General features: G+C 39.8%; 1 protein-coding gene across 4 annotated transcripts in view; it reads right to left on the reverse strand.

Moving 5' to 3' along the window:
* The window catches only part of Sorcs1 (sortilin related VPS10 domain containing receptor 1), a 508764-nt gene that overhangs the window by 16747 nt on the left and 464753 nt on the right, over positions 1-27264 (reverse strand). For all 4 annotated transcript variants that reach the window (XM_028773166.1, XM_028773182.1, XM_028773180.1 and 1 more), the window contains exons 20-24: positions 21395-21528; positions 19936-20059; positions 13290-13402; positions 12263-12394; positions 5568-5667 (exon numbers count right to left, since the gene is read on the reverse strand). In XM_028773166.1, the coding sequence (XP_028628999.1) occupies positions 5568-5667; positions 12263-12394; positions 13290-13402; positions 19936-20059; positions 21395-21528 (603 nt within the window). The remainder of the gene's footprint in view (positions 1-5567; positions 5668-12262; positions 12395-13289; positions 13403-19935; positions 20060-21394; positions 21529-27264) is intronic.

Consider the following 27264-nt stretch of genomic DNA (forward strand, 5'->3'; position numbering starts at 1 on the left):
TTCACCCTGCCACTTAGATTCTCGTTCACATTTTAATCATTTGCAATAGCTTCCCAGACACACCTCTTGCCTGCCCTTGGCCACTTATCTTGATAATGGACATAGCATATCCCATATTTGGAGATATATTTTACTTATTACCTAACTTCCTCTCACTCTTGTCTGCCCATTCTGCCTATTAGGCTCCCTCTACCCATGCCAAGAAATTATATTTTAATGTTTATTGCTACATGAGTGTCACAAGCCTTTCTTCTCTATTTGAGTAAGTATCCAGAACTGTAAATCAGATTTAATGATGGAGGGGAGTGTCTGGTAGCTTCCCTCGTTGCAGATGGGTTTCTGTTTATGAAACGCTTTACAATATTGTATAGACCAGTGAGAGAGCTGGTTATATATGTGCAATTTGGAGACATTGTTATAAAAGTAAGATGTAGATTAGCAGTTCCTTAGGATCCCAAAGAATTCCTCATTCTAGACAATGAGCCCTCTCACATCTCTATTGTTATGATGTTTCTAAGTTTAACTGCAATGTGGTCAAGCTATGGACCAGGTAATCTGTAGCAAAGTTCTCCTACCTTGGCTTGGAGACACATTTTTGGTGTAGAATAAGCAAGGGTCCTACCTAATTTGTCTTATATTACCCTCCTAGACCATACATTTAAGGAAATTATTGCCAAATGAGACATAGAAGGTAGAAAAACTGGAAGAATAAAGCGGTACATCTGAAATGTATACAACTCCAAGTTACCAATGAAAACAAACAAAACCAAAGCATGCATTTTAGGGATTTTTAATTAATAGTTCAGATTTATTCTTTTATAATGGCCAATAGAAATCAAATGGCTTGCATCAGACTTCGAGCTTTAGTAAATGGCCATCAAATACTTCTTACAATGAAATTCCGTCTTGAAAATATATGATACAGAGCAGCAAGCCAGGAGTAGTAAGTTATACTTGATTCAAGCTTTTTTCAGTATCAGAGGTTGACTCCCCTGTTCATCATTACTCCTTCCCTTATTCTGAGACATCAAACTCCAAAGAACATGGGTGTGATTTTTCCTCAAGCTGTCCATTCTCAATGCACAAATAAATATGCATTAATATATCCAGAATAAGGAATAAAAAGAGAGAAATGTTTTTCTCTAGATGCCTATTGGATAAAATAATGGAAGTCTCCACCAGCCAGGTGTTCAGCTAGAGTAGTCATGGAGACTGGCTCACAAATATAAATTTCTACAGGTTATGAATTATGCACCTGATTATTTTTAAAAGTAAAGTCTGTGGAGCACCTGACATGTGCAGTTTCTTTCCTGGGATCAGTAATGATGACAACATCATGGCATTAAGAACCTACTCATAAAAGTCAGTATGGATGAGGAAGATGAGGCTGAAGATAGCTATAATCACCATCGTCAGAAAGAGACATAAAAATAGATGAGTCCGGACATGGGAGGTGGTAAGGAGGCAAAGGCTTCTAGGCATTTGTCACACACATGCTGGCATAGATTTAAGCCTTACAATACAAATAGACGTAGGTGTGTAGAGAGCTGACGGAACTGGGGGTGGAGAGCAGTGTGAGTGAGTTACAGTCCATTCCAAACACAGCGCCTCTAATCCAATCCCACATGACGCTTATTTATACAAACCTTTCTAACTCTCTCAGTGGCTCTGTAAGGTCTGAACCTGGTTCTAAAAGCCAAAGGCATTCGTTCAAGTTGTGACTTTGTTCCTACCTTCTTATCAACATTCCGTTTATGTCTCCCCTACTCGGACAGAATGTCAAATCTCGTTTCTGCCAAGAGACTTCCAGAAACAACATATCTGTCAGGTGTAGGTAGACCCTCAAGAGAAACCAGTTTCCAAGGAGTGTAGGAAAGACTATGAACAATGTAAGCACTGTGTTCAAAGTTTGTCTCAGCTTAGATATAGAAATGAATGAATTCCAGAAGAGCACCCAGAAGGAAAGAAGCACTATACAGTTTCTAATGACACCCAGTTCTCTGCCAATGCTTTTCTTATGTCCCCATAAAAGCAAATAGGGAACTGAATTTGAAAACCAAAACAAGGCCGGTAAATTCCTGAAAGGAGACATTTCACTTCCCTGGGAGTCTAAGCAAAGCATGCTCTACATCTCAACAGCAACATCCTCTGGCTGGAACATCTTTAAAAGGAGGCTGATGAACATCTGCTGAGCAATTAATGGCAGCAGTAGAGCTCAGTATTAGTCCCTGGGAAGGTTTCAGCAGTACTGCTTAGAGACATGTTCTGTGACAGACAGTGGCTTATTTTCCCTTTCTGTCAGGGGCGTGCGAGGACGAGAAGGGAACCAAAATTCCATATCTGCACTAAACGATGTTCTTCACCCATACATGAATATGTTCATTTCAATTTCGAAAACACCACTGCAATCCACCGAGCCTTCACTTAAAGTGCTGTGTTACAATGCCATGTTTTCAATGCTTAAAAGGAGAATACATCAGTCCATGGGACTGTACGTCTGACAAATAGACTACAGGGTATTTTCGAAATTGAATTGGACATATTTTTCTAACTACCGAAGCTAGAGCTATGCCAGGATCAATTTGCAGTAAGAAATGGATAATCATCCTCATAATTATTTAAAGGTTGCATTCTTGACACACGTCTTCTCTTCTTCATGTTGTTACGAGCATCTCATCCAGAATGTGGGTACCTAGGGATATGGAAAGTTCTACACACTTACGTAAACAAACTTCACTTTGGGGTTCAGTTATTCTTTAAGTCTTGGTCATTTTCTTCCTTCACAGAAACTAATACACCACATTGTGTCTTCATCAAGATGGTTGCTGAGTCAGCCATGATAGAAACTACACAATGCTGGCTCCTAAAGCTTGCAGTTTCACGAACAGAAGAAGCCACTATTAAATCTAATAGGAACAAAACTAAACAGCCATAATGATTGGAAGATAAAGATTTTTTTCTCTCTCTCTTGTCAAGATGTCCCAGTATAAGAATTCTTTTTTTCCTGTCTGCAGCTGTATCTTTTCTTCCTGTTGTCTTGGAAACCTTGAGTCTTCAAAATCTTTGGTACAGCTTCCCATCTTTCAAATGTTGGTATAGTTATATGGAGTTCCAATGATACATTCTTTCTGCCAGGCTTTCTTACCAGAACCCTGACTCCTGTTCCCAAACACCCATCTGTGAATGAACTACAGGCATGAAATGGAGGAAATTCTCAAGCCTTTTGAACTTTGTATTGCCCCTGACCATCTAGAGCTACTGCAGCTGAAAGAATTTCTCATAGCTATTAAGAATGAAGCTTCCAGGTGAGATATGGATCTGCACATTCTTAGGATGCTCTTGCTGCATCAGATTCTCATGATTAAGCCATGGGCTACACCAGTCTCATATATCTAATTATCTACTTTTCAATTTGGCTTCAGTTCTCTACTAGTTCTCACAAGAAGGGCACCCACCAAATTGTTCCTTTTGATATCCTACTAATATTCAAGATCGGGTATCTACTACATAACCCAGGGTTGCCTTGATCCTCCTGCCCTCCTCTTGAATGTTGGTATTGCAGTGTGAGACATATGTGAAGACATAATGACATAGGTCATCATGTAAAACATAATGACAGGTGAAATGAAAAGCTGGTACACATAATAACTAATAGAGGAAAGCTATATAAAAAAGTACAGGGCCAACAAATAGTTGGCTCCAGATTAGAGGGACTGAAAAATAATAGATAATTCTCTGTTTAGCATGCCTTGGGATATTTCCTCCACTCCAATAGAGTCTCCAGTTACATGGAACTGAGGGAGTTTTCTGATAAACTAAGCACATTGTAACATAATTTACCATTTGCTGTCTGAATTCATTCAGAAGCTGAGTGTGCTGCAAAGCAAATTTGGAATGACAAGAGGTGAAACAGATACCTTTAAATGAGGGATTCTGTATAGATTATTGGGTTCTACAATATTCAGCCTCTAAATTTAAATATGAGCAAGTAGCTCTATGTACTCTGGGAGACGATGGCAACGTGGTAGTGTGTCTTCTAAGCAAGTTCCATCAATGTATTAAGTGTGTTTCACATCTCTTATCAAAGGCTCTTATGGCTTCTAGGATCCCACTAAAGGACAGATGGCTCACACAGCATGTTCTGTACTCTGCCTCCATTCCCTGCGTTCATTAACAACTGCATTTGAATACTTAGTTTATACAACAGTGGGAGAAGAGGAGACAGTGTCAATATGCTTCACCAGCTTACAGACCTGGGAACCTCCTGGAATCGCCAAGAAACTAAAGGATGGAGATGGAAACCTCTGGCCTCCATCCACATTCGTTTGGCTTCCTTAGCAGCCCCAAGGACTTTCCCCATTGGTGCTTCACTCTTTGGAATAGCTTATGAGTTCTATCGTATCCATCTTTTAAGAACCTTTCCAAATACGATCTCCTGCATAAAATATTCATTATCATTTGGAACAAATAGAATTAAACTCTGCCTTTGATCTCTTAAATTACTTCAACTGATAATAATACAAGGAAAGAAAAAAAGCAACTTTTATATACCATGCACTCTTCTAAATATATTATCCAAATTAACCCAATTCTCACATAATCCCAAAACCTTACATCCCATCACCAAGTCTATGGCATGGAATATTTAAATCTGTTTTCTGGTGTGCATATTGAGTTCAAGCAAAATTATAGAAAATAAAAATATGGCTGTTCGAAAAGAAAGCAACACAAAATGAAAACGTAAAATTTTAAATGTTTGCATAGAATGTTATCTCTCTACATAAATGCTCATATAGTTGCTTATTGAGAGACCTCTCCCAACTTCCTGTACCTTGTCCATACTGTATAGCATATTTCGACCCAAAGCCACCACTATACTTTCCCACAGCAAACAAGACCATAACTCTCATCATTATACCAACAATTTCCAGTTGGCATTTGTGCTCCCTGAAGCAAGTGCTCTTCCAAAACAAGTAATTGATAAGTATTGTTCATTGAATTGATTATTCACATTCATATAGATATCTATTTATAAATGCTTGAAATTACTTATTTTTATCAAAAGCTTTCTCTTTAGTTAGAATAAGGATCCCCTGCCTGGTTTTATTAGAGTCAGAAAATTAATAACGTTTATTTATAAAATTAGAACCAAATCAAGGTTGACTTTATATTGCTCCTAAATATCTACTTCAATTCTACTACAATAGCCTGGAACATAAATAAATCAAATTCTTTGTGTTATGAATGATTTGAAAACAAAGCTTTATAGAAAGATTTGGAAAATGTTACCTGTAAGGTTAATGCTCTTTTCACGAGGTATTTTGAGACATAGCATGCTATCACCCGGGAGCATGCCCTATGTGATTTATTGAACTGTTTTCTACGGACTAAGTAGAAACAATATCTTATTCTCCTGCTGAACTTGTTTCCCATTAGGGAAGAGTCATCCATCAAGAAAGCCTTCAGGAATTATGCCCAATTTATAACTATCATCTATCCTTGATTTCAAGGAACATGATTTTTCTTCAGTACAGTTGCTGGCAAGAACCCCTAAAATGAAAACTGACCTGCTGTTAGGTGAGCTGCGTGGACAAGAACTTGGACCCCAGGTTTCAGCTCGAAGTGCACCAAGTTTTGGTTGAGTTTGTGGATTAGAACTTCAGATATCTGAAATAAATGTGTGGTTAGTGTCAACAAAATCATCTTAATGGTTATGAACAGCCACTCTGAGAAATACTTTGAATGTTCACCAAGGCCTGCTAACATTAGACAGAGAGGGTCTGTTATACACAAGAACTGAATAGAGGCATCTTGGTTACAATCCAAACATTATGATGTTATTTTCTTTGCTTCATTTTCTCTAAACCATCTCCATGGCTTCTATGGGTAAGAACTTTATGACTGTTGGATAATAAATGTTGTCAATAAACAATATAGCTTAATAAACAGTATAGGTAAAGACAATGCAGCCACAGTTTAAGCAATGATTTGATTAACCTTTGTTTCTACAAACAGGTATTTGTTAAACCACTTCTGAGGCTGGTTGATACATGTTGTTAAGTAACATGGAATTCAAACCCTTGAGCACGGGGTTGAAATTACATACAGCAAGGTATTACAAATAGGTAAAAGCCCTTTCTTTTGTTTAGCAAAAAAATTTATTGTGTCTTGCTAATAGATCTTTTGGTATATCTGAAAGCCTCCAAGGGATAATCTTACTACTTATTTTTATCTGTTATCCTTGCCTTGTTTTTAATATACTATTTTATGTATCAAATTCATATTTTATTTAATGTGTTATTAAATGTAATGAGATGGATGCCAGCCATTATACTTCTAGTTAGATTCTTCTGCTTTCTCCTTTTATTTGCTGTTTCATCTCCTTTTGTAAGTTGCCAAAATGGCAATGTTGAACCATAATAATTAAGTAGGAACTGATGGCTTAGTTTGGAGTCCATTATAGAAGTCCCTAGTTGGCAATGGAACTGCAGTGCCCCGCACATAAACTTCTCTGCTGAACAAGGGAAGAGAGAGATGATCTCCATGCCCCATGGATGAGTACCTGGGATCCTTCTCTCAAAAGTTGCCACTGTGAAACCATAGAGAAAAGCAATTCTGTGTTAAAATTATGCTGAAAACCACTTTGTTCTTCTGTGAAGATACTCCTTTTATATTAGCATGGGAAATTTTTCTCAGGCTCCAGGTTTACAAGAAGAATGATTTTCCAAGCTATTTCATCAAAGGTATTTTCTCTGAAATCTCTAATTACTACTCAATTAGTGGAGTCTTGATATGAAATAAACAATGGATTTTTAGTAAATATCTATCACAATGGTTTTGGTTTTGAAACTTACAAATGCATGAAAAATGCTAATGTACATGAAAAAATACAAACACAGGCATATGTAGACATACAATGAGAAAAAAAAAACTCTAGTCCAAGCATGAAAGACATCTCAGAAGCAATTAAAAAATTGACTTGTTTCCTAGAGACTATCAGAAACATAAAATAGAATTATATATTGACAGCAGAAGGACTTCCTACTTTCATCCCAGTGAAGTGATATCACTGCTTATTCCTGAAAATGATTATACTCAAGTGAGACATATAATAACTAAATCAGAAAATACAATCTATCAGAACAACATACTTTTAATTTATTATCTCCAGGAGAGTCCCTTGTGAAAATAATTAACTTCTTAGATGTGTGTTGGTTTTTATCATCACTTCATTGGCTTTGTCTGTGTCATTTACAAAACTAAGCCAGGTATACAAAATTAATTTACTAACAGAATGTTATTTAACTTGCACCAAAAGACATCTGATAAAGGATATATACGCTGTGGGAAAGAATTATGCATAAGCAGCAGAAGTAGACATAATTTACATTACATACAAGAATAACCTCATTTAGAACTAGGCATTTTGCTACTCAGATAAATTAAAAGTAAAAAGTTTACAAATTTCAACAACACTTTAAACATTTTACCAGGTTAATTACAGAACTATTCACTCTGTATTGTCTTTGTCAGATCCTGAGATGTTATTTATGTGTTTAAGTACATGATACATGCACTGAACACTTTATTTTGGTAATACTGCATGTGTCTAAGTATTTTTCCTTATGTGTTGATGCTGGCATCCCCATGGAAGAGTACAGAGCTCAAAGGGCATATCCAGGTTTACCCAGTTAATATTTCAGGAGTTGATACTAGACTTCAACTTAGTTTGACTCCTAATCCTAGTTCAACAATATTTAAAAAAACTAGGTTTCTCAAATCATTTACCCAAGATGGGGAAAGAAGGATGTCTAGTTATATATTTTGGTGAGTAAGGTTAGGAGATAAAAATGGTGCAGTATTTAATTCATTACACTGTCATTTCCAATCCATCTGTAACACACAAAAAACTAAAAGTTACTGTCCCCCAAGGCTACCGAGCAATGCAGGCCACGGGAATAGGCATTTCTTAACATGTTCCTCATGAATGTGCTCATTCCACTAATCTATGCAAATCTATATTTGAAAGTTTGGACAACAGAAAGATTACAGTGAACTGCGAATGGACAAGAGGCATAGCAAGAGCCTAAATGAGAAGGAAAAGCAATTTCCTGACAAACACTCAAGTGAAATAACACGTGATCACTCAGAGATGGGATTGCTGAAGTGAGATGAATTTACTTCTCTTGCTGTCCAGTGAAAAGTGAGTCTCCTAAGTGAATTTCATTTTTACTTTGTACTGTTATCCTCTTCTGCAGCTTTCTTACACACCTCATTTCCTATTTTCCATCAGCTAAATAATCATGGCTCCAGAAACAGTGTGTTATTCTTGATTGGTAGGCTATGTCTATGATGCAGATGAAGTTCACACACTTCATTTAAATTACTAGTTGAAAAGGTAATGGAGACTCAGTACAGGATCTAGAAAGGATGTCAGGGGAAAGCCTTACTGTAGGAAAAAACAGCAATTCAACTCTCCTTATTTTTATCCCAAAACATGAAGATTGAGTGGAACAATAAGAATCAACTCAGCTAGAGAACAGTAAAAAATGGAAAATTCTCATCTGAACAAAAGAGACATCTTTTTTTCTTTCTGACACATGGTATTGACCACGGGTGGGCAGATGCTTCCTACTGCACAGGGAAACAAACTGGAGGAGAAGGCATTTTAAATGTTTCCATTCACTATAGCAGAGGAGAAACATACTATTGAGTTGATGCAAACCCTGACAAGTTGGGGGGTGCTAGCAAATAGAGATTCAAATGGCCACTCAACAGTGGTGGGGTAGATGTTCATATCAAAGGACACTACTAATGTTCTAACTCCAAAAGTCCAGGGTTCAGTATGAAAACACAAACACTAAAAACCATGACAACTTGTCACCACCAAAGTAAAATATTGTTCCCACAGTAATGTACACTGGAGAAAGCAGCTTAGATGATGCCCAAGGTAATAAATTAAAAATAACAGGTATAAACATGTTCAAGGAACTTGAAGAGAATGTGAATCAATTCCAGGATCAAAACAAAGAAAATATGTGTTTTCTTGGAAGAAATAGGAAAAACAAATCAACATTTTATTTTATTTAAATAATATTTCTATCTATTATTTGAGAATTCCATATATGTGAACAATGAATTTTGAATAATCTATTCTAACACCTCTATCCCAACACATCTCACCCCCAGCACGTCCCCTCCCAACTTCATGAATTTGTTCCTGAATCCTTATCTTTGCACTGTTTCCGACATTTACTCCTTCCTTAAATGTCTCTTTCATTCTAGTTCCAATGACTGAGATTTTTATTCCTGTCATGTGAGTGTATTTACCCCCAAATAATTGTATTAAAAATAGTCTAAATGCTGAATATGTTCCTGGAATGGTGACCATCATTGTTGAGAAGCAAATATTGGTAGCCTTCATTTTGGGGGGCACATAGGATTATAACTATGATTTTCTACTGTCTAGGCAGAGCCTTGGCACTTATTCAAGACAATGATTTGGGAGGAGTGCCGGGTGTCCTTTCCAACCTGAAGAATTCAAGTGTTTGCAAGTTGTCTCTTAGGGCTATTCAGTGTGAATGTACAAATTGATATTCTGAAGTATCCTAGCTTAGCAAGGGTTAGGTGCAGCTGCAGAAGACAGGAATGAATCCCTCATAGAGCGAACAGGTTCCCAGTGCAGATCCTCAGAAATCTATGGAAACATATACAGTTCTGTGTGACCTTCATGTTCAGGCACTGTGGTCAGAGTACAGATGTGTGGTGCTCTTCTACACATTTTTTGAAACTCTCAAATAGCAAATTCTTTGGCAAAATTATCAATGACAAGTCTATTCTGGTCCAAAATAATAACACTTGTACTCTTTTACTTTATTTTTGATATTATAATTATAATATTTTGCCTTTCCCATTCTTTCTTCCAAATCCTCCTATATAGCCTTCTTTTAATCTGTTATGATCTCTTTATTCATTGTCATGTATATATGTATACATATATATGTTCCTATGTATTACCTACTCAGTTTGCATAATGTTATTTGTATGCATATTTTCAGAACAGAGCATTTAGCTTTGGATAACTAATTGGTATGATCTTCCCATAATGCCATTTAAGGAGTTTGGAAGACTACAAGTGTAAGCCCCATTTTCTGCAAGGCATTCTAACCTCCTCAGAGCATGGTGATCTCTCCTCCCTCCAGACATGGCATCTCCATGTCTGTCACCTATCAGAACTCAGAGAGAAGCAAGGGATGTGTGGCTAAGAGGGAAGAACTAGGGCCAGACTTGAGCAAACTAGTCTTGGGATAGCAGGGTGTGATCTTGATGAGGCCACTGAGGGCAAGGGAGCCTTCTCACACTCTGTGGTCTGAAAGCAAGGCTGGTGGAGCTCTCCCAGCTTGAGGGCACTTGATTAACCTGGTGGTGGCATCCTGATAAGGGGGTCAAGTGCTTCGCATTGGGAAGAATTCTCAATTTATTTCACAGACAACATAGTCCCTTTCAATTAGCATTCATGTTCCTTGGGTGGATGCTCTCAAAAGTGACTCAGAAAAGAGAGCCAGGGACACTTGCTGTGGCCTTTTGCTTCCACTCTCCATGGACCACTGGACAGAATCCAGTCTCTTAACCCTCCTGGCTGTTCTTTACATCTTCTATGTAAGGAAGGGATCAGAGCATGAAGAGAGTGGCTACGATCAGCATTCCAGAGTTCAACTCTCACATAATGGGTTTATTTCTGTTGTGGATATCCTTTGTATTTGTCTTAAAAGTCTGTATATTCTATTATATATTTATACTGATGACATTGGGAAGTTGCTTTATTTTTCCCAATATTTCTTTCTTCTTTATATTTTTCTATAAAGAACTTCGTCCTCTGCTTTTGCAATTATTAACTAGTTTGGAATGGGCTACCCTAACCTTCTGATTCACAGTGGGTAAAAACATCTGGAATTTTAGCATCAGTGCTCTATCTACATAACTGTGAGGATGAGGAGATGCCTCCTCATTTGACAAACTCTGGACCCAAAACAACTGTAAACCTAGAACTCCTGCTGGCACAATCTGGCAACAGGCATAAGCTTTTGAGTGGAGTTAGATTCAAGTTAACTAGAAGACAGGGCTTGCTGTAGCCATCCATGCTTTCCTATGTATTGGCTCCATTCTGGCACAACCTTGCCATGTGGTCACAGGGAGAGCAGAAGGAGAGAGGCAATAGGAAGCAATTTGGTGACACTTGCGATTGGTTCTGAATTTATCCTTGCCTGAACTGTATCCCTGGACCTTAAATTATGTGAGTTTCAAAACTCATTCCTACCATTCCTTCAGTTATGTAAGTGACCAAGTCAGTGGAAAACATCAACAGACTGAAAACTACAGGTTGCCAGGGAGTGGCCTACTTCTTGGAATCTCAGGACATATCTTGGCTTTATAAGACAATTTCATCATTGCATCTTTTTTCAAGCAGGGAAACAGTGTTCTCCATAACTAGGACACTAATTTCTCATGGGTTCTATGTGGACACTGAGTTTACTTTGACTAGAACCCCAGACAGGCTACAATACTATCAGTTTCCTTAATCATGTTACAACCTCTAGCCTGGTATCTTGCTTTCCACTGAAATGACAGAAGTCCCTTTTCTGCTCTAAACCAACGTAACTGATTCTAGCCGTGTTGTTACCACACAATCTTCCATTTCCTTCCTGTTTGCTTCTATACTTTCTGAAAGTCAATTCACAAACCATCTTACTTCCTCAGAATCAGCATTTTGTCTTCCAAAAACATCTTTCACTGCTCTAGTCTTAGGTTCCTTATTTCCACATCTTTTTCTATCATAAAACAACCGTAAACGTAACTGTCATACATTTATTGAACATCTACTCTTCCGGCCAGCAAAATGCCTTCTTATGCTATTTCTTTAATTGACAAAACTACCTATGGGCTCCCAGTGAATTTAATTAATTTTTTTGTCTTTGATTGCCACATTTGTATGATAGAACCATAATAGCAGTGACAAAGCAAGAAATCTGGCTTAGATATCTTCACCTATGACCTCTTCACTAAAATGTAGACCTCACTGAATGTATAGCACATTCTAAGTGGCATGGCCTTTGAAGAAGTCACCTGGTCTCAGCTCTCAAAATGAAACTGTCCCTTGATTCTTATGTCAGGGCTGATGGTATGCTACCAATCCTCCAAGAGCTATTACGGTGGCTAGATTGATTATGGGTGGGAAATTAGAAATGTCTTCTAGGAAACTTACATGCTCCAAGTCCTCTGGTGACCTCTTGTTTTCTCTGGTTCCATCTTGATAGGGCAAAACAAAGAGCTCAGCAGCAGTGGGTAAGCCAGGTAACACTGCCACCAGGATATGCTGGCTGGGAATCCCTGTGGCCTGAGAGGGAGACAAAGAGACTACATGAGTCCTGTGGTCGAGAAAGATGGCAGACAAAGTGTCAGTCAGGTGGAAGGCACTAGCAAATGTGGAAGTCATGGAGGAGTGTGAGGAGTGGTGACTCAGGAGCAGAGACCTGAGTACTCCAGGGATGAGGGGATAGAATGGACATCCTTGGCTTACAAGTTAAGTGCCTACTGAGGAGTAAGCCACATCATTTTGTTACTCCTCTGGAAAGCTTAGGGAGCTTGGGCTTTGGTTGCATTGTAAGATTCCAGGCATGAGAATCATGGCATTCAACTCAGGCTTGTATCTTTGTCACCTATTACTCATCAGAGTCTAGGAGAGTTATCCTGGTTGCTTTTTCTACACAATGAGGGTACTAATGACATTCTCTTGGGACTGGGAAGGGATAAAGTATTTTTAAAAAAGAAGACCGAAAAATATAGCTAGGCACTGTGCACTCTGTGCACTTGCATTTGTGTGCTGACGGATGTGGATCTGGACCCTGGGCTTCTCTTACTAATTGTACTCACCATTGGAGACATTTGGGCAGGGTTCTCTTTGCTTATTATGCAGTCACTGATTTTTCCCATACTAATATCCAAGTCATGAATTCAGCTGCCTGACTGTCACAGAACTCCGTGTCCTTCTTGAAGCAGAATCGGCTTCATAGTGGAGCAAGGACCATGTGTTGCTGGGGGTTGTACTCACCCAACAATGAAGACAGGCATGCATATGTGGATCACAAATGTTAACATACTAAGTTGACTACTGTATTTCCTTTGGGCTCCAGCTCTGTCTTCTCCCTCCTTTGCTAAGAGTCTCTGTTCTCCATGAAGTAATTCAAGGACAGAGAAGAATTGTGCTGGTGGAGAGAATGTACTATACTCACTTCCACCAGAGACTTTTTGATTACTCGGCTGATATCCCTCCTCCACTCCGGGATGTCAGGGTTGTAGTCATCCAAGTTTGGAGAAAAAGCCAAGCGAAGAGACCGAAATTCCTCTGCGGATGTAACAGTAAGTTCATTATTATAAGTTAAATAGCTCCACAGTGCATTCATCTAAACATTATCTTCCAAACAAATCCTTCTATACTCACCACAGGGACCCTAGGAGAAGGCAAACACACTCTCCTGTCCCTGTTAGCTCTCCCTTTGCTAAACTGAAGTCACAGACTCTGGCCCATACCCAGCTCTGCAACCTTTGCCAATTAGCCCCAGCTCTCCCCTTTGAAATCTTGGACATTAATTGATATGAGGGCCTTGTACACATGACAATGTTATGACGCCAGAACATATGTGTACCCTGTTCCTCTAACTGGAATGATCCTTCATCCAAGCACCTACCTACAAAAGTATTCGGAAGCTATTGAAAGTTTTGCTTGACTAACTGTTCTCCCACACCACTGATGTTTTAATTACCTTTTTGGTGATACCACTGTATTAAGCATATGCTCTTACCATTTTATGAATATATAGTAATCAAGATATTACATAGTTTCATACATTGATAGAATTATTCTACTGTTAGCAGTGTTTTTGCCCATATGTTTCCTAGGACACCATTTCACATTCCTAACATCAGGGATAATTTAGGTTCCTCTGCAGGCCCTGAGTTAGTCTTGATTCTCCAAGAAGTTTTATGGTGATACAACTGATAATAATCTTACAGAGGTGTTTTCTGGGATGAAGTGGGGAGGGGCTTAGAGGGGGCATGAAGAACATTTAGATCAAGGCATGTGGGACAAGAATCAGGTGGCAGAGGAACCCCTGTGTCCCAAGAAAGGGTCAGCTTTAGTATTCTGTGTCACAGCTGCCATCTGTCCCCAGGAAGTAAAGCTAAGACCCAAGGTTGTCACAATATTCAGACCACAGTGTCAGGGTATATTTTTATATCCTCAACACTACCTCATTATGTTTGGCACACAGAACTTGAAGATCACAGTACCCTCTCGCCAAACATGCCAGGTGCTCCACACTGCACTTAGAATAAACACATTTTCTTATGACAGTCTTTTTCATCCAGTATTCCATGGTATAGCCTCCCTCTGCTCCTTCATGTTCTTCAGTGTTTCCTGCCTGCACACCTTGTTCTGATGGGGCCTATCCTTCCCAGTGCTCCTCCATCATGGCTCCACTTTCCACAGCCGATGCTTCTATTTCCCCCTCACTAAAGCATGCCTAGCTCTTTCCCTCAAACTCTCATTGGAGAGGCTGTTCTAAGCACACAACCATGGAGAACATTCCACTTGTCGACTCCTTCACCATTAGATACGTCTTGTCTTGTCTTCTTTATACTTACTGGCATATATAAAATCTTCATCAACACACACACATACACACACACACTTATATGCATATACATATACATATACATATACATATACATATACATATACATATACATATACATGTTAAATAACATCTTTGAGGATAGAGACTCTGAACTTTTCACCTTAGGAAGGTTCTTAGTAACTGTAGGTTTTTAAGGGTCATGTCTGTACCATGAAAATTGTAGTTATTTATTCAGTGTGTACTTGATTTCATTTCCTCTCAGGCTTCATTATTTATGCATTTACTTATTTGACAATCAATTCTTGTTTCAAGCATGTCCTTGTGCTTCAGTGGCGGCTAAGCGACAACAATGAAGCCAATTATACATCCAGGAGACTTAAAAGCTCATACTGGTGCATTTCCTAACAATGTTACAAGTCATCAAACACATGCTTTGAGGACTCTTAGATGACACACTATGTACTCGTGGCAGTGGTTTTGCTCCAGAGATATGTTTTGTGAGTCACTGTTCAGCCCTGTGACCATTCCTACGTCCTTTCCAGTGGAGAACAATTACAAGCATAAAAATTAGCAGTGTGATAAATGGCAGGACCTGAGAGTCACCCGCTGAGCTCTAACATTGCTCTCAAGGCAGAGGCTTATGTCATTCTTTCTCCTTACATCTCCCATCAAGGGCAGGTGATGTCATGAGAGTGTCTAGCCTAGCGAGAGGACACAAATGGTGTGGCTTCCTCATTATCATTTAATGTGTGAACCTGCATGAGATGAAGATAGAAAGTCCTAGAAATGTTCTTCCTAAGTATTCAAATATATGCAGTAGGGTTGGAAAAGAAAAGAATGCCAGTTAAATGGCCTTTTTATTTTTCCGTTCTTGAAGGAGATGAATTCGACACACTTGCCATTTTATAAAGGCAGACATGAGCTTGGAGCATATGAAGAGAAATAAGATAAGCTAGCCATCCTTCCTCTCAGTCTGCTTTATGCCCTAGGGTAAGCCAGCCTTTCTCCATCGCTCTTCAATAGTTTGCCTCTGGCCGTCTAGCATGATGGCCTTTACTTTCTATTTTACTAAGTTCTGTGCAGGCATGTTCTGGGTGCAGCTGTTGCCCACTCTTTTCTCAGGGTACTGTAGAAAACTCCCAGCTGTTGACTAGATCTCCATCCCTTTAAGAGGTAAATTCCAGACAACTTAAAAATGTGATTGCCAAGGACTATGGGTGAGACATTCCTTTGATAACCAAGAAAAGCATCTTCTGTGGGAAGACAGAGACTAACTTCCCTAGGGGACAGTAGTTGCTTCAGGTGGATTAACCACACTCATGACCCCACATATCCCTATGGTTCCCCAATACCCTTCTGCCAGCTAACTCGAGGACTTAAGAACCACTCCTGTTCTTTTTTTGTTTGCTTTGTTTTGTTTTTTTTTTTTTTTTTTTTTTTATCAGTTGAGTTCAAAGCTTCCTATTAACTCTGGCCAGTGTAATTTTTTTAATAAGTCATAATTCATTAAAGCTTTCAAATTATAAGGCAGATGTAATCATTCTCTGATATAACACTTGCCTCATGGGTATGGCATCCCAGGTTCAATCCCAGAATTGCCCAAACAAACAAACAAACAAACAAAGCATTTCAAACCATGTGTGTGACCCTCTGGATAATTCATCTGATTGAAAATGAATGAGAATAGTCACAGCAGACCATCTGTTCTATTAACACTTTTAATGAAGAAAGAAATAATCATCCACTGTATGTAGGGTGGCACGTTTATAAGATGCCCTGAAAGACATTTGAGGGCAAGAGCACCAAGCATAACAAGGAGAACGTTGGTGTGGAAATGACCCTTCTGGACACAGAATTCTTATGCTTTACTTGTTCATTATACTTATGACATGTTTTGTCATTTATAAAGCAGCGATAATTATAGATTTCCCCCCTCTCTCTGTACTCAGTTTGCAGGATTTAATAAGGCAGTTCATATATCTAAAGTGCTTGGGACAGCTGCTGGTGATTAAAATGGGCTTCATTAACGTTGGTCTGTGTCACTGCCACCGTTGTTATTAATGGAACTGTCACAAAATAGCAGAATGACTTTAAAGCCAGTCATTTCCCATGTCTGTCCACAATTTCCTTGCAGTAAATGATGGTTTGGATATGAACAACATCGAGACCTTCTAGATTTATGATACTCTCTGTGATTCATAGAAGAAGGCCATCTACACACCTGACCAAAGGGACAACTGTTCATGGCTCAGTACCCATTATTGGAACTTGTGATATTCATGACGGAGAGGAATCCATCCAGAAGAAATGATCTATGGGAAACTATATGAGTCTAGTTATTTAGGGTATTGTGGTTTGGATGTGAAATGTTGTACAACTATTTGTGGTTTTAAACACTTAGTCTTCAACTAGTAGCACTGTTTGTAGGGGCCATGAAACATTTAAGAGAAAACATGCTGAAGGAGATATGCTATTGCATGTGGGTTTGGGGTATTATAACCTGGGCTTCCTTCCTGTGCTCTCTGCTCTGCTTCCTGAATATGGATGTGACATTAGCCGGCAGCTACCCCGGATGCGGCCATATCTTACCTGCCATGATTTCTATCCCTCTGGAAAAGTAAACCAAAATAAACCTATTTATGTCAGAGTATTGGCCACAGAAACAGAAAAGAAAGTAATATAGAGGGTAGTATCAGACCAGGGACCCAGGGCTGGCTTTGAAGCCATTAATTGCTGGGTACAGGGTTTTTGTGAAGGTTAAACAGAATGCCAGCATGCATAAATGATTCAGGTAAAGAAGTTGAATCAATGGCCCTCTCTGCTATGCATGTCTGGGTAGGGGTCTCTCAAATCCAGGTTGACTTCTTCTTGCTGTCTGAGCTGACCAAACCTCTTTAGAGGGGAGGGAGAAGCAAAATTAATAGATGTAACACTGTTTCTAGAACAACATCCTTAGGCCTTTTTGTCTTCAAACATGTTCAAAGTTGCTTGCAAATTGTTCTTTGGTTTTGAAGGTCAAATTGACCCAACAAAGAATTGAAAAATAAGCCTTAGTCCCAAAGGACAATCTAGACCTACATTATATTATTGGAATCAATTGATTCTAGAACTGGGTTAAATTGATGTCCGAAAAAAGAAAAGAATTCATTTTCTTTTATGAATTAATTGTTTTTAATAGCTGAGTAGTACTCCATTGTGTAAATGTACCACATTTTCTGTATCCATTTCTCTGTTGAAGGACATCTGGGTTCTTTCCAGCTTCTGGCTATTATAAATAAGGCTGCTATGAACATAGTGGAGCATGTGTCCTTGTTACATGTTGGAGCATCTTCTAGGTATATGTCCAGTAGTGGTATCGCTGGTTCCTCAGGCATTACTATGTCCAGTTTTCTGAAGAAACACTAGACTGATTTCCAGAGTGGTTGTTGCAGCTTACAATCCCACCAACAATGGAGGAGTTTTCCTCTTTCTCCACATCCTCACCAGCATCTGCTGTCATCTGAGTTTTTAATCTTACCAATTCTGACTGGTGTGAAGTGGAATCTCAGGGTTGTTTTGATTTGCATTTCCCTGATGACTAAGGATACTGAACATTTCTTTAGGTGCTTCTCTGTTGTTAGATATCCCTCAGTCAAGAATTCTTTGTTAAGCGCTATACCCCATTTTTTTAAATAGGGTTATTTGGTTGTCTGGAGTCTAATTTCTTTATTTCTTTGTATATTTTGGATATTAGCCCTCTGGGATAGGGGTTTTCTAGGGAGGGGAAATGGGGAAAGGAATTGGCATCTGAAATGTAAATAAATTAAATATCCAATAAAAAAAGACAAATAGAATGCATCAGATAGAGGACAGATTATCATCAAATTGGACACTTCCAACATCCAGCAGAAATCAAATAGAGAAGCCGTATGGAGGCAACAGCTGAAGTTTCTGATTGAGAGTCTCAGGTACAGTGGAAGGTTGGTTTCCTTTGTGGGAGGCCTCTGCAGGAAAGGATGATGCTCGCCTGGCCTAACTACCTTGAGAAGCATGCATCAGGCATTTGAGAGGTTTGAGTTCACAGCTCCTGAAGCACTGTGTGCCTTTCAGTTCCTGAGAAACTGAGACACTTCCTCTTCAGTGAAGTATTCAGGCCACCTGTGTATCTGTGTCCCTTAGAAGTCAGCAAAGCATGCTAAAGTTTGGCACCATAATTAGTCCTAGATATTAATTTTATATGCCTTGTCTATCTTACAACTTTAATTGTATTATGTTTTGATAAGTGTACAGAAAGTCTGATTGCTTGGAATAAACTTGCATCCATCCCAGTCTTGCTGAGACCCCTCTTAAAAAAAAAAAAGAATCCATTTTCTCCCCTATCCCCTTTCTCCCTGGCAACACATTCTTTCTCCTTCATTAGCAAATACATTGTGGATCTAGTTTTAAAATCTTATTTTTTTAAATTTTAATTTCCCATGATGCATATGTAACACTTCTATATTGATAATAAACAGTATTTATCTTTACAATTTGCTGGTAGTATAGTACATATCAAATTGATTAGCTTTTGGTATAGAAAAAAATATACACCAAAGTGGGATCAATCTGTAAAAGCTGTTTTTATAACTCATTTTCAAGCAATAATCCTACCTTTCCATTTCAGTAAATTTTATCTCATCTGATACTTGAAATATATTCTATTTCCCCATGCATTACAAAACCATATTGTGTGTCTATTTTTCTGCGTGACATCAAGTCTACTCCTGGCCTCTGGTGACTGTGAACTCTCTATTGCTTTTAGTTGAGTGGAGGATTTGCTATTGTTGATGGTGTGGAACATTTTCTTTTTGTTGTTTTAAGTAAGAAGTTTTAAAAGTACTTGGATAATAGAAATGTTTTCTTAAAATGGAATTTAAAAGCAAAGTCTCTCTGAATTAGCTATTTTTCTCTAATAAATGGTTTTAACAACTCAAATACCATAAAAAATATGCTAACTATAGTGAGTTAGCCTGACTCATGATGAAGCCCAGTCCAAGCTACCCAAGGTGACTGAGCTAAGAGTCTCCCTTCAGGTACCAGAAACATCCAGGGTACCATGACCACTGCTTGTCTAGTGAATAACATTCTCTAAAGGAGAACTCAGACCATTGTAGCCCTTTTCAGGGACTGCCATCTTTAATCCAGGAGAGTCACTCGCATAAGAGGACTAAGGGCATTATTTGAGAATGAGGACAGAAGTACATCAGTAACGATGGGTACTCACCATATACCGCAATGGTCTTTGTGTCTTGTAGTATGGCATTCCCTGCGGAGACCTGTACTGTGATTGTATTCATTCCTTCAGAAGTAAACTTGAACGATATGCTCCCCTCCAAGGTGATCAGAGGCTGAAAGAAACAAGGACAATAGAAAGAAGGGAAAGTCAGGATTACTGTTCAAGGAGCCCATCTCTGAGTATCACCACATTTCCCGTGAGCTGAATGGAGGCAGGCTCATCCTAGTGTGCCACAGCAAACTGTGTAACTGATTCTCCTACACCCACAGTCAAAGTGAAGGCTATTGCAGAAATAACCTTAAGTGATTCTGCATCTTTCCAGGAAATTAATCCCTGTCTTCTGGGATCATCTTGAGTGAGGACTGGGAAAATCAATATGTCTGATAGGCTTTGCCGTATATATTTGCATGCACAGGGGAAAAGGATGAACCAGACGAAATTACTGAGCACATATGGCTTGCTGAGCATATAGACACAGATGTAGATACAGATATATAGATATATAAATACTTCCATCATCTCCTATCCAGCAGAACGTTTAATCCAATGCATCGCGTGGATAAATGAAGAACATAAGTTTCAAAAGTATCAACATACGCTGAGAATTTCTAAGCTTTCTGAAATTCATCTACAGGATAAACTATTTCTAGAGTACTCCCGGACATAGAAGTAGACACTAGTGAGACAAAAGTGACCTTCATGATGTGACATTCTTAGTGGCACTATCAACAGTTTCTTGGAAGTTGCTGCTACAAAAACAATCTCTAATTGGATTGTGCTTGAGGACTCTAATGTAAAAAAAAAAAATGTGTTGGAGAAGTGGTACATATAATACAACCCCGGACACTCATGTTCTAGAAGGAAAAAGGTAGCCTACTGACCTCTCTTGGTTCATCCTCACAAACACTTCTCTTCTGTCGTCCTTCTTACTTAGCTTTAAAGGCAAAATTCACACTACTTGGTACTTAAAGCACTAATACCATGTCAAAGACGGTATTTCAGCTATCTGTGGAAAAATTGGTCTTACTTTTTAAGGTGGGGAAAACAAGCCAAAGAACTCTATTTCTTGTATTTTCTAGGTATAACTTTCAGGTAAATAATACCCCCATTCTGACCTTGAGGTAAGAAAGTTGGGGTAGTGAGACATGGCTGGAGAATTTCTGCTATAACTTTTGAGCAATATCTCCAGTGCCTCAGCTGAGGGTAAGCAGTGAAAGCTTATCTAGAGGACATAAGTGGAGAAGAAGCTACAGATAAAGGGAAAGGGCTAGGAAGATGGAGGGAAGAGAAAAGGATGAACCGGATGAGGTTCCTGACCACATATGGCTTGCAGTCTTGGTAGCTTGGGCTACACTCTGACTCAAGCCATAAGCTATCTTGCTTTGTTGGTTCCCTCAAGCATGAGCTGTGCCTCTATCAGCAGCCGCCTTGTGGACAGCCAACTCACCTCTGTGTTGTTCCCATACCACCACACATAAGTGAGGGTGCCCACTTGGCTGGGCCAAAGTACCGCAGTTGCATTGACCTCTTTGTTCTTTGTTGTGACAAAAGGCAGGGACAGGTGTACGTGCTCCAGGGGACCTGAAACAAAAGAGAAAGAGGGTTGCAGCATATTTGATCACACTGTGAACCCCAAGATTGTGAATGGGAAAAATCCTTGTTATGGTGTGGCTCAGCCCTAGCACACACCTTTAACCCAAGAGCTTTCTGTAAACAAGAGTCAAGCAAAGTCAACTATAGATGAAGAGATGGAGCAAGCAACCAGTTGACAGGGAGTAAACGTAGGAATTATAAAGGAGGGACACTGTATTGAAGGATATTTAAGACAGCATGGAGAAGGAAGAGGAAGAGGAAGAGGAGGAAGAAGAGGAGGAGGAAGAGGAGGAAGAAGAGGAGGAGGAAGAGGAGGAAGAAGAGGAGGAGGAAGAAGAGGAGAAAGAGGAAGAGGAGGAGGAGGAAGAGGAGGAGGAAGAGGAAGAGGAGGAAGAGTAGGAGGAGGAAGAGGAAGAGGAGGAAGAGCAGGAGGAGGAAGACGAAGATAAGGAAGAAGAAGATGAGGAAGATGAGGAAGAGAAGGAGGAGGAAAATGAGGAGGAGGAGGAAGAGGAGGAAGAGGAGGAAGAGGAGGAAGAGGAGGAGGGACTTTTTCATTCTGGGCTTCAGTGGAGTAGGAAGGTCAGCTGGGTGCTTTCTCTGCCTCTCTGAGCTAGCAGGCTTTCACCACAGCATGTAGCTCCTGAGTCTTCATTTGGTAAACAGTACATTTTAGATTTTGTTTTAAAAACAACAAAAGAGTGGCCATAGAGAGAGGAAGGGCTTCTGCGGCTGCACCTTGTCTGCTGTGAGAGGACACATTCAGCCTGGAAACCCCCAAACACTACAGCCACACTCTCTGAGGGAAATGGGGGCTGCTGTCCCTACTCGGAGAAAACTGCATGTTATGAACAACTATATATTACAACTCAATTCTCTGATCTATCTACGGTCTAAGTCATGCATGTGAAAAAAGGTCAATGCTAAGTAATTTATGAAGTCCAAACACCAACAGTTAAAGATAAGGGTCCACAGGGTTTTTTTCCACAAGGCTCTGTTTTCAGAGATAAACCAGGATCTGGGGGATCTTGAACTGCACGTCAGAGATGGGGATAGTTAAAGGCGTCGGCTCTTCATCAACAACTATTCTTATGATCTAGAGTGTTAAAGCCATGAATACATATAAGTGTGGTTGTGTCTACATACAACAGAAAAGCCATCAGCTCAAGCTAGCATGTGGCACATTGGTGCTTGGGATTGAGTTAGGCTTGCCTAGAACTGAGATGCGCACAAGTGGAAAGTGAGTATCATGTAAAGAGGTTCCAGGCATCAGGAAATCCACTCTGCTCTTGTGTTCACTTATTAAGTATCTCTTGGACTCTCCTAACCACATAGTTTTTCCCTGTGTGCTATGCCTTGATCTCCTCAGGGCATTATGTTTATGGACCTGTCTTGGAAAAATTCATCTGGTCCCAGACAAATGATTCAGAAGACAAGAGGCTGGTGAACCAGGTCAATGATGCAAGCCCAGTGAAGTGAGTTAGGTCCTTGGAACCCAAGTACAGGTGGAAAGAGAGGACTCCACAAAGTTGTAGTCTGATTTGTACACATGTGAAGTGACATCCCATACTCACCTTTCAAAGGCACACACACACACACAAAGAGAGAGGGGGGAGGGAGGGAGGGAGAGAGGGAGGGAGGGAGAGAGAGAGAGATAAGAACTAGGCATCTATTCTAGAAATCTCAGATCATCAGTTTCTCTTATCTCATAGATAATCATTCAGTTTGTATTTTCCTGAGTCAGAACATCAGAAGAAAGAAAATACCTATGTGTCATTGTGCCAAAGATGAAGTGGAATCATTACTGAACTGTGGCCAAGCTCAATAGTTTTGAGTGTTGCCAGGCACCGGGTGTGATCATAGGTACTCGGAACACCTGACCCATGGTGGACCTGAGGTAGCTTCGAAGAAAGAAGGCAGTGAGCATACAGAGCAGAATTAGGAAAGAAAGAGCTGCTGTTGATGGAAGGCTCAAGGAGAGCTTCTCAGAAATGGTATCAGACAGGAATGAATAAAGTGAGTGATTCTACCAAGTATCTGTTTGGATTGTTCGAGGCTGAGAACAGAGGCAGTGAACATGCCCGGAGGATGCGTGCCTGCCATGCTGACAGGAGACCAGAAGTGTGAAAGATGGTGAATGGGAATGCTGCCAAGGACATCTAAGATGTGCTGATGACCCAGTGCATGCTGTTTGTAGGTTCTGAAGGAGGTGCAAATGTGCTTTGTAGCTTTACCTTAGCTCGTGGTGTGTGTGTGTGTGTGTGTGTGTGTGTGTACCTGGAAACAGGTATGACATTCATAGCACAACTCTCTATGGCCTCTCATATTCATTTACTTTCTATTGATGTAAACCACCTGTTTCCTGTTGCCCACAGCCCGATACTTTAAGAATGTGTCATGGACAGGAAGTGAAATGCCTTGCTCTGGGTATCACCAGCTCTGTGCTGAACAAGCCAGCAGATTCAGCTCCACAGCACAGATACTTGTGATACATAAAATGGACAGCAGGTGGCGCTGCATCACCTCATAATACTGAAAGAACTAGAGAATGTCTTGTGTAACTTTGTTTCTTTTCTGTTGATTAGACTTCTTAGAATGCATAAATAACTGGTCTATGAGAATTAACAGTGTGCGTGTGTATGTGTGTGTGTATGTATGTGTGTGTGTGTTTATTGACTATTGTTGCCTACTTCTTAGATTTATGTTCTAGAGACATGTAATCTTCTTAAACCACACAAATGTATTATACTGCTATTTGTTGAAAGGCTAAAATTATTTTTAAAAAATTCACTAGAAGTAAATACTATTCAAACGATAAGGAAAAAGATCTAAAGGCAGGACTCTAGACTTCAGTGTGTTTGAAGGATATTACAATGTCATGTTTCCAGATATGATAATTTACTAGGTCTGAGATAGAACCCAGATCACTGTATTTATATCATTCACCTCTCGGAAAGATGACTTTGTAAACAATACTTCATATGACTCTGATCTGCTGTTTCCATGCCAACGCAACCACTGTCCCCATAGTTGCAAAATCTCGTGAAATTTCAAGTCACACAGGTCATCAGAGAATGGAGCCGTAAAGACAGACACATTCCCTATGTGTGGAGAGTGAAGGAGATGGATTTGTGGCGAGTTGAAAACCCCAGTCCATTTGTTGGCATTTGCCTTTCATCCCATAGGTTTGTGGACCCTTCAGTGGCTCTCATCCCTGAAAAATGGCCACGGTGAGGTAGTTTTCTGAGCTGAAATCCTCTTGCCCTCTAAATTTTCTGCCCCATCCATTTGAGGCCCCAAAGTCTGCGCTAAGTGTCTCCTTAGTTTGCAAAGTAGCAGAGCACAGTGAATACTATCCCCAAGGAATTTCCAACTGTCAGGCTTCAATAAATTACCCTGGCACCCTGCAAGAGATGCATGCTCACTCCTGGCAAAGGTACAACGAAACATCAGTTTCATTTGTTTCTGATGACCTTTGCAAACTCACATTGAGAAACCTTTGATTTGGAATCAAATCACCTTTCTTTTCTGGTGAATGCAGGGAATGTGTATTCAAGCAAGCAATAGGATTCCTGAGGGAGCCTTAGGAGAATGGGAAGGCAGAAAGAGGAGAGGCTTGACAGGTAAGAATTGCAGCTAATTCTCAGCTAGCTCGTAGCTCTCCAAGGCCAAATGCATCTGTACTCTGTAGTGAGGGAAAAATATCAAATCTGATTACATGCCAGAGTGTCACGTATTTGCTTGATAGAATCATTGGGTACAAAGTGTGCATCTCTTGACAGAGGAAAGAATTTAGGCTTAGAGAGGAGTGACTCATGAAACCAGGAATCTGTGCTAAATCACTGTAATGGTTATCCTGACAGTCAACTTGACCTGATCCAGAATCACCCAAGGCTCAAACCTACCTAAGTTCCACCAAGTACCAGGTGTTCCTAGCAACTTAAATAGCAATCAGTGAGAGTGAGCAGTTCTCAAAAATTATAATCAACAAAGGAGCTTCTTGGTTGGAATAACTGAGGTAGAAAGACCCACCCTGACTGTAGGCAACACTTTTCCATAGGCTCAGGTCCTAGACCACATAAGAAAAAGAAAGGAACTGGAGAGGCAGCTCAGCAGTTAAGAGCACCGACTGCTCTTCCAGAGGTCCAATTCCCAGCAACTCCATGATGGTTCACAACTATTTGTAATGGGATCTGATGCCCTCTTCTGGTGTTTCTGAAGGCAGCTAAAGTGTACTCATATAAATAAAATAAATAAATCTGTTGACCCGCACACACACACACACAGACACACACACACACAGAGAGAGAGTGAGAGTGAGAGAGAGAGAGAGAGAGAGAGAGAGAGAGAGAGAGAGAGAGAGAGAGAGACAAGCACAAGCTTTCATGACAATCTGCTTCCAGACTATGGATTCACTGTTACCTTCTGTGTCATAGCCCTCCTGTCAAACCTCCTTCACAATGATGGATTGTAAATCAATCATGAGCTAAAATAAACTTCTTTCTTTTGTCACAGACCTGACAGAAAGTATCTAATATAATCACAGTGTGATTGTCAACTCCTTTGTGTTCCATCCACAATACCAGCCCATCTTTTACCTGTATATCCTGAACCTCAAGCACACAAAGCCAGTCATGACACCCCAGGGGTTTACGATGCTTGAGAGCATGACTCTAGTGTAAAGTCATTTCAAGCTGCAAGTTTTCCAATCATTGTTCTCCCTATGTTGTCTATTCCAGTGTGTATGGAAAGATGAGTCCAGTGCGTTTGTGTGTGTGGAACAAAACATGGTTCCTTTAGGAGAGAAGCTTGAGAAGCCCCCTGCCGAGATGAGATTAATGAAGTAGGATTTAACTATATTCAACCTAACTATTTAAAACATATCCTGCTTTGAAACAATCAACATAAAATAGCTAATTCTCGTCCCCCGAGGCCAGGGTTAGAAAGTGATACCGTACATGAGCAATGCTTGCCTAGCCATTCAACAAACATGAGTCTAAAAGACTAAAGTCAGAATATAAACATTCCATTATTAAAAAAGAAAACTTGTGTATGAACAAAAATCTCCTTTCTTTTAAAACTAAAGGAGTTAGCAATCCTAAATTTCTTGACTTGAGGTAAGATCTAAATCTCTCCCCAGGATTTGGTAAGCCCAGGGTCCTGCGGAGAGGTGCTGAGTGATTTGGTGGAGAGGAACAAGACAGTAAACATGGAAGCATCTACACAACATGAAAAGGTTGAGTCCCAAGACTAGATTGGAGATCTTGCGAAATGTGAAAAGGAGGCCATGACTGAATTTTAAAGTCATACTGACAGCTGACTGGAGTATGGAAGATGTGTTTGAAGTTTGTGAGACATGGTATAAAGCTGCAGTTCCCAGAGAGGATAGCCTTGAAGCAGAGAACTCTCACAACCTGAGAACGAGAAGCAGTAAGGCTAGATACACTGCCATTCTTGACGAATATAGTTATTTCACAGGGAACAGGTTTTGTTACAGATATTGTTTATGATATACTTTTAAATATTTTAAAACTATTCCAAGCCTGTTGTCATTTTAATTACTATAAACATAGTAAGTAGAGGGTCCTTAGACCCTATAGGTAGTAGGATGGATGGGATCTTGCTTAACATGTCATGAACCTAAACATTCCCGTTGTCCCAGGAACTATGTGAAAGAAGAGGATTACTGGTAAGGATTCCCCAAGCCAACCTCATCACTGACAC

The sequence above is a fragment of the Grammomys surdaster genome, unplaced genomic scaffold (genome assembly GCF_004785775.1).
Source record: "Grammomys surdaster isolate TR1022 unplaced genomic scaffold, NIH_TR_1.0 66, whole genome shotgun sequence".
NCBI classification, from domain to species: domain Eukaryota; kingdom Metazoa; phylum Chordata; class Mammalia; order Rodentia; family Muridae; genus Grammomys; species Grammomys surdaster.